Source organism: Papio anubis, chromosome 14 (genome assembly GCF_008728515.1).
Source record: "Papio anubis isolate 15944 chromosome 14, Panubis1.0, whole genome shotgun sequence".
Lineage (NCBI taxonomy): Eukaryota > Metazoa > Chordata > Mammalia > Primates > Cercopithecidae > Papio > Papio anubis.
The window spans coordinates 68,908,699-68,917,748 of NC_044989.1; the positions used below are offsets into that span (position 1 = coordinate 68,908,699).

The following is a 9,050-nucleotide window of genomic DNA, read 5'->3' on the forward strand; positions in this document are numbered from 1 at the left end:
GTAAAACTAAAAGATCTAGAAAGAAAGCTATTAAGGAGGCTTAGTGGGATTTACATGAAATTCTATAAACTGCTACTTAATGTGTAGAAAACTAATGTATGGAATATGAGAAAGCCTGATGCAATGGAATTATAAAAAGAAATGAACTTTATATATAATAAAGTAGATCAGAAATATACAAAAGCTAAAATATAAATACCAACTAGTTGCTTAGTGCATTTTTAAAAAATAGTCTTTAATAGTAAAATGAAGCATTATTAAAAATGTTTGTTCTTGTAAATATAGTAAATTTTCAGCTTTAGGAATATTGAGCCAAAATATTTATTTACTTAATAAAAATTAACATCCTAATTAGTCCTAAGATTTAATAGAAAATTAAAGAAAATAAAACATGAAGAATTATCAGTATTAAACTATTAATCTGCTATGGAGCGCCTGTCATCTTAGATCTAACACCAAAAAACTATTGGTAAAAATCTGCAGTTTGGCTGGGTGCGGTGGCTCATGCCTGTAATCCCAGCACTTTGTGAGGCCAAGGCAGGAGGATCGCTTGAACCCAGGAGTTCACTACGAGCCTGGGCAACAGAGTGAGACCACATCTCTACAAAAAATAAAAAAAGTTAACCAGTTGTGGTTATGGGCACACCTGTGGTCCCAGCTACTTGGGAGACTGAGGTGGGATTATCGCTTGAGCCCAGGATGTCAAAAATGCAGTGAGCCATGATTGTGGCACTGCACTCTATCCTGGGCAACACAGCAACACCCTGTCTCAACAAAACAAAACAAAACACTGCAATTTGAAAAGATTTTTTCTCCATGCAAAATCAACATTTCTTCCGGCATGTATGTCACACAGTATGCTCTTCAATAGTTTGAAGACTTAGTTCTTGAGATAAGAATTAATGGTGAAATTTTAAATTGTAAAAGAAATATTAGACAAAAATTTGGAATTGTCATTCTCATATTATAAATTCCTCTGCATATAAAAAATCAGAAATTACCATATTCTAATCCCATGTAGTAAATAATGTGTTATTTTAAATATGTTAAAGATTTTATTATTTTTTCTAAAAGTTATCTTTCATAATGGTAGTTCAGCGTTACCCATGAGTGTTTACAAACCAGTGACAGCGTATTTCACCAGTTCTGGCTTTAAGTAGTCAAGCTGTCAATCCCTGTCCACATTTCATTTTACTTCACTGATTTGTAGAGAAAATGAAGGTTCCTACTGGGGCCTTAAAATTAGAACTCTGGAGTTAGAAATATCTTTGTGATCATTTAATCGAATGATTTGTAGTTTAAAACGTAATTTCTGGCCAGGCGCAGTGGCTCACACCTGTATTCCTAGCACTTTGGGGGGCTGAGGCGGGTAGATCACCTGAGGTCAGGAGTTTGAGACCAGCCTGACCAAAATGGTGAAACCCCATCTCTACTAAAAATACAAAAATTAACTAGGCATGGTGGCGGGCCCCTGTAATCCCAGCTACTCAGGAGGCTGAGGCAGGAGAATTGCTTGAACTCGGGAGACAGAGGTTGTAGTGAGCCGAGATTGTGCCATTGCACTCCAGCCTGGGCAACAAAGTGAGACCTTGTCTCTCAAAAAAAAAAATAAGTAATTTCCATTAGGTTAAGTCACTTGTTCATTGTCATGAGCTTGTTTGTAACACAGATAGTTGGACTTCTAACACCTGGTCTAGTCCTCTTTCTCTTAAACTACGCTATTTTAAAGAGTCTTTTTGTTGGGTAAGATGTGAATGCACATGATCACATAACATGTGCTAATGATCTCGCAATAAACAGTTTCCTTTCAGATTCAGAAATCACTTAACAGCTTTAAAAGAAAAACAGATAAAAAGCCGGAACAACTTCTGGTTCTTATAGACAATCAAATGAGATCAGAGGTAACTAGCAGGAAGAAATTTGTAAGCATTCTAGGCAAAAACAGAGAAAAGACTTATTTCTTTCAAGTTTGCCTTGACTTAGAAGTGTTAACCCAAATTAAAAAAAAAAAAAAAAAAAGCTTTCTAAGATAAATTTACTTGGGAATATTGTAATGAGAATACGTGTGTCATTGTAAAAATCAGTATTCAGAGTATTTTCCAGGTGAGTAAAGTTCAATTTTTTTTTTTTTTTTGGCCCAGTTACACTGAAAGGCAGAAATGGATATTTCTCTAAAAACACCTTCAGATTCTACTAGCAATTTTTAAAAAAGGAAAGTCATCTAGGTAGCATTTGTTTTATATAATATTTAAAGTTATTAATTGAATTTTCCACAATATAATCTATTAAATAATTGGTCCCACAAAGATAATCACATATCAGCATTTACAACCCTGTTATGAAGGATCTGTGTGACACCACTAACAAAGGACACAGAGCTGAATTCTAGAGCTGACTTTGTGCTCATGTCATGACTTGGCTCTTCCGGTGTCTTCACTTAAAGTATAAAGTACCTGTTCATATGAGTTAAGGTGGATTAAATTTGACTACTAGCTACGTTGAATTCTGTTACAGATGGTTTTGTTAGATTCTGGACTTCTTGTTAGAAGAACATTAATGTGTAAAGGTAAACATAAAATGTAAGTGATGATAGATATGAGCTTTTTTTTGAGTAAACAAACAAAATTATTCCGATTAATGTGGCCTTACTGCCTCAACAAATGAGGCTTCTTAATAAGTTGCTAAATATTTCCAGGGTTCACTGAGGCTTCATTTAGCAGAATTAAGGTCTTTTACATAATTCATTATATTGACTGGCAGGCTAGTGATCAAAAGTGTAGGCTAAAATAAGAAGGGTTTCTGTAAAACTAAAGATGTTCAGTAGTTGATTTGCAAATGGTTCACTTATTTATATTGATATATTCAACAAATATATTTATTAAGTGCTCCCACATGTTAAGCACTGTTGTCTGAGCTAAGGACACAATAGAAACAAAGCCCTGCTCTTGCAGAATTGTACACAGATGGGCAGTGCACACATAAGCAATTATTTGATGTCATGTGTTGATAATTAGAAGAAAAATAAGCTGTGTAGGAGGACAGAATAGCAAGGGTGTGTACATGGTATGGGGAGTGCCATGTCAGAAAGGATGGTAAAAGAAGCACTCTGATAATTTGACATTAGAGCCAAAGCTTGGAGGAGGGAGCAAGCCAGGTGATTATCTAAGGAAGAATATGCCAGGCATTGGGAATCATGAGTTTAAAATCCCTGGTGATGACCATGTTTGTACTGTAGGAATAGCAAAGAGCAAATACAATTGGAACAGTGCGAGTAAACAGAATGGCATAGGATGAGATCAGAAAACTACTAGTGGGCTAGTTGAGTACAGTCTTCAAAGCTGAGACCCGTAAATAAAGACTTCAGATTTTATTTAGAGTGAGACAGCTATTGGAAGGTTTTCTGACTTTTTTTGTGAAGAATAGACTAGAATGGAAGCAAGGGAGACAGTTAGGAGGATATTGTATCCAGGAATAAAGTGGTAGTACTGGGGCCAGGGCATTAGAGTGGATGTGATGAGAAGTGGTGGATTTACTTTGCAGGTAAAGCTAACAGGATCTCTTGAGGTGTTAGATGTTGGGTTCTCGGTAAGGGATATTCAAGGATGACTACAAGATTTCTTGCTAAAACAACTAGATGGTTGGATGATTAGAGAAGTCATATATTCAAGACTGATAAATAGAATGACCAGATCTGGCTGAAGCAACTAAAGAGTTATGTTCTGGAAATGTTATATTCCAGGTGCCTGTAAGTCATCCAAGTACAGATAATGCTTAGGTATTCAGATAAATAAGTCTGGAATTCAGGGCAGTAGGTCAGGGCTTAAGATGTGAATTTGGGAATTTTGGACATAAGACTGGATGAAATCATCTAAGGAGTGAGTTAGAGAAGAAGTTCCAGCTCTAAAAAGTTAGAGATTAGGATGATGAGGAAAATCCAGCAAAGAAAACTGAGAAGGAGCAGCCAATGAAGTGAGCGGAGAACCTGGAGTTGTTTCAGCTTTGTGTCTGTTTTTCTTGTAAAGCTGCTAAGTGATTTCTGAATCTGAAAGGAAACTGTTTATTGCGATATCATTAGGACATGTTATGTGATCTTGTGCATTCACATCTTAGAAAAGAAAGTTATGTGTGTAAGGTACTTCCAAGAGGAAAATTGACAAAAATAGAGATATTGATGTTCTTTCCTTCTCACTCCCTTTCCCAACTGCAAACTGCCTTCCAATTTTTAAAAAACGCATGTTATTATTTTAAAAATATGGGTAACTGAGATTAGACATAAAACATGCCCTCAAGATGTTTACAGGAGCTGTGTATACAGATAAAGGTAATGCAAGATTTTCCTTAAGGAACTGGTGAGCTTCCTACTATGAGAATTGTGCAAGTTATTATATTGCCTTTTTAGCCATGGCTACCAAGAATCTTGGGGATAAATTTGATGCTCTATTTTTAACAATTGTGTTAAAAATTGAGATTATCATATGTGTATTCTGCTTTTTATGTTTTTTATTTCTACCTTTATTAGCATTTTATTATTATAAACTGTCTCAAATCCTTTCTGGAATGAGTACTGATATTAAGAAAAATATAAATGTGGCCGGGCACGGTGGCTCAAGCCTGTAATCCCAGCACTTTGGGAGGCCGAAATGGGCGGATCACGAGGTCAGGAGATCGAGACCATCCTGGCTAACACGGTGAAACCCTGTCTCTACTAAAAATACAAAAACTAGCCGGGCGAGGTGGTGGACGCCTGTAGTCCCAGCTACTCGGGACGCTGAGGCAGGAGAATGGCGTAAACCCGGGAGGTGGAGCTTGCAGTGAGCTGAGATCCAGCCACTGCACTCCAGCCTGGGCTACAGAGCGAGACTCCGTCTCAAAAAAAAAAAAAGAAAAAGAAAAATATAAATGTATTGGGCTATAAGGGTTAAAAGGACAGATATATTACTTCCTTTGTCATTTTTCTCATTTTTCCCAATTCATTGACTTTATTTTTAAAATTATAACTATATGTTGTATGTGAACATTTTAGAAAGATATTAACCAAAGTATATACTAAAGTACAGACATTAATATTTTTAACCTATACATTTGCTGTTCATCAGGGACTGTCCTCTGCCATTCAGATTTCTAGATACAGTCTTCTTAATTGTTTCTTGAATGTTCTGCACTGTCCTAGAGTTTTTCACTGCTTTATTTTAAAGCAACTCTGTAGCTCACTGTGGAAGGAGTAGGATGAGGGAAGAAATGAATTTGGAGGCAGAATAATTCTAGTATTATAATATTACTTCGAAATCTGTAAATTATAATGTCTGTTATGATGGCAATCCTAGTCTTATTGAAACATGAACTGTAAGAATATCTTAGACCTATAAAACTAAACTTTCCAAAGTATCTAAGCTAACACCCTGATGTGTCAATAAGCTTTTGCTAGGTTTGCTGTAATAACAAACATTTCTAAATTTTAGTGCCTTATAACAATAAATACACTTATTTCAGTGTATTTCTCCTTATTGCAGCTGTGAATTGGCTGTGGCCCTGTGCCATGTGTATTCTTATCCTGGAATCCAGACTGAGGGATCAGCCTCTATCTGGGACATGCTATTCTTGTGGCAGAGGGGAAATGGCAATAGCAGAACTGGAGAAAGAGTCTTAAAGCATCCTTTTGGAAGTGACACACACTATTTCCACTCACATTTCCTTGGGCAATCACTGAGAAGTGAGGAAGTATAATCATATCACAGGAAGGGGCAGTGCATAACTGGGACAAAAATACATTCTTCCCCACATGGGAAGATGGGATGTTGTGAATATGATTATGAGATTAAGGAACCATTATTATTAATCTCATGGGCCATTTTAGTTTCAGGAACCTCATGGTAGGAAAAGTTAGAATAATAAATAACAAAGCATCATTTTAGTACCCTTTCCAGAAATTTGTAGTGGTGAGCTCTGCATTAATAAAATTAATTATCTGGATGCAGAAAGACATTTTATAGGTAGATGTCTGTCATCCCAGGTTGAGTGGCGATTGATGTGTTGTGTACCAATCTTCTGTTTTTCAGTGAGAAATGTTTTAGATGAAGATAATGATAATGTTGGGCAACCCAGTGAGTATGACCTGAACGACAGCTTTCTAGATGATGAGGAAGAAGACTATGAGCCAACAGATGAAGATTCTGACTGGGAACCAGGAAAGGAAGATGAAGAGAAGGAAGACGTGGAAGAGCTTTTGAAAGAAGCAAAAAAGTTTATGAAAAGAAAATAGTAACTAACTTCTGTAGTCATATGTGCCTTACATTTACTTTTTCTTTGTGGGAAAACATTTATGAACTAAGGAGGTACTTAAGTGACAGTTATTTCCTTCTTTTGATAGTTAATGACTTCTACTACTGACTCTTTACAAGTGAGACATTGAAACGTCAGCCTTCAGTATAATAGATGGAATTTTTTGTTGCCTTGCCTTTTCTTTCCTACTTAAAGCATCTGGAAATAGGAAGACAGAGAAGGTAGAGTAAAAATGGATATTTTTGATGTACTTTGTATATTGGTAATAAAAAGTAAAAGTCATAGGTTGCGCAAAACTTTGGTCTTTGTAAATTTTTTTCCAAAGATTATCTTTATGGAGTACTCTGCAGGTATAACCAGGCAAATTACATGAAAACATGCCTCTTTTCATTGTTACTGAAGTAATTCTGTAAGCAGAACCAGGATTTTAAAAATGCAGTCATTACTTAATGGCTGTTTTTTTCTAGTACCTTAGATGTGAGCTTTGCAATTTCACTTACTACTTTTGTCCTTCAAAACTTGGGAAGATTGGTTCCAAATGGATACTGAAAATAGATTCAACTAGGCTGTGGAAGAGAAATGTTCACCATGCAGGGAATGTTATTTTGTGTTCCACATCTGCAATTTACTGTATGTTTGAATTTAAAAGTAAAAATCTCAAAGAATTTGACCTTTTTTTCAAACTAAAGTCCTACCTGATTATTTTAACTCTCAATGTGCTGCCTTTATATTAAGAATAGAGAAATGACATAGCTTTCTCAAATGGCGTGAATTTTGCCTTAGTTTTTTTGACCTCTGATGAAAGTAGCAAGTTGTTTACTGTTTGGGTGAGGCAGAAAGGACAAGATGGAGGAAGGTGAACAAAAAGGCACAATCGATGTTGCTTCCGGGTTCTTCCTCACCAACTTTCCTGTGCGCGGGAAAATGCAGCCCGCACCCGGGAAGATGCAGATCAACCAAGCATGCACCAGGTGACGTCAATCCCAAGATATCGAAACTTACCCGGCCATGCCTATGGAGACGCCCCTATCACGCCCTTATCCCGCCCACTGCCCTCCCCCTTCCAGTACCAATGCATAAAAGTGCGCTGCCGGCAGGAGCCTGCGTGACTTCTTCGACCCCCGTTTTTGTGGGCCGGAGAACCTCACCCGAGAGCCCCGGCGCGACTTCCCTGGCCCCATACCTGAGGACCGGAGGACCTCGCCCGAGAGTGTGCGCATATTTGCAATAAAAGACTGCCGCTTTCTTATGTACTTTGGCCTCATGTTTAATTATTTAGCTCTCCTAAATCAAGTATTAAATTAAGTATTAAATTAAGACAATTATTAAATTAAATTAAGACATTTACCAGTTGAAAGTTCAAGATTCTGGCCTCCCATATCAAGAAGAAACTACTTATTCTTCAGTTTCATGACGTATCTTTCTGTATTTCTGTTCTAAAACTACTTTAAGCCCTATAATGCTCTTCATTTTAAGTGACTTTGAATTGTTAAAATGTAGTTTAGAATCTTTAATAACAGTTGGGTTGCGTACACAGAGCAGGAGATATTTATTGAAATCATAAATCACTAAGCCAAAAGAGTCTTTGTTAAATACTAATATTTTCTACTCTAAAGGAACCTAAAAATTTATATTTTAAAAGAACAAAACATATTTATAATATTATTTCTCAGTGCTTTTAAATATATCTCCAGTAATTGTATAATATTTAATATTTATTTAAACTGGAACAAGAATAAGATAAACATTTCTGTAGACTATTACCTATTATTCTGATTTTATCTCTTATTGTTATTTGGAAACTATTTTTCCCCTTATAATGTCCCTTTAACCTTGGTAGTATAACAAGTCTATGAATGTAATATTTAACTTATTTTCATCCCTGTCACTAACTTAATCCTTGAAGTGTTACTTAATCTACTCCTAGGTATATACCCAAAGGAATTGAAAACATTTCCATATAAAAACTGCACACAATGTCGATAGAAGCATTATTCTGAAAAGGCTATTAAAATATTCCTTCCTTTTCAACTACATACCTGTGTAAGGCCTGGTTTTCTCCATGTACTTCAAGCAAAACAACATATGAGAGCAGACATAGGAATCTACATGTCTTCTAGAGAAGACAGACATTAAAGAGATTTGCAAAAAATTAACACAATGCCATTCATCTCACTAAATTCTTTAAAATACATAATTTTTAAATAAAATATATGTTTGTGTTAGTGTGTAATGGGTTTACTCTTCTTTTTAAGTGAATTACTAAATATTTTTAAAATTTCTCAATTATAATCTCCAGTGTGGTAACTATCTACAAGTACGACCCTCATAAACAAAAGCTTTTTGGGTTTCTCAGTAATTTTTAAGAGTGAAAAGAGTCCTGAGGCTGAAAATTTTGAGAACCACTCCAGTAGGTCACTGTACCATTCAGTTGGACTAGTTATGCTAGGATAACCCAAAAATCTCAGTGCCTTAACACAAGGAACGTTTTCTTATACCAAGATTTTCTGTGTTGGGTGACCCTCTAGTGCACTGTCTTTCATGTAGCAACTCAGTATTCCAGCATTTTAGACTCTCTGCCTTCTTGTAGTTGTGTCATCTGGATCATGAGACCTTCTTAATCATGACTGCAAGGGGAATACAGAAAGTAGAGGGTTATAGTGTAATTAAAGGCTTCAGGCTGAAAAGACATCACTTCTGTTTGCGGCCCATTGGCCAGAAGTAGTTACATGGCTTTATCCACTAGAAGGGGCATGGGAAGTACAGTCTTA

General features: G+C 36.2%; 1 protein-coding gene across 2 annotated transcripts in view; it reads left to right on the forward strand.

Annotated features, from left to right (window-relative positions):
- Window positions 1–6,575, forward strand: part of APLF (aprataxin and PNKP like factor) — a 97,463-nt gene extending 90,888 nt beyond the window's left edge. Inside the window, exon 11 of one of the 2 annotated variants that reach the window (XR_001894227.3) lies at window positions 6,057–6,071. Coding sequence is in view for 1 of the 2 variants with exons in the window: in XM_003908753.3 (XP_003908802.2) it covers window positions 6,057–6,259 (203 nt within the window). In the remaining variant the exon portion in view is untranslated. Of the gene's footprint in view, window positions 1–6,056 lie in introns of both variants that reach the window. The other variant, XM_003908753.3, reaches the window with a different exon arrangement.
- The last annotated feature ends 2,475 nt before the right edge of the window (window positions 6,576–9,050 follow it).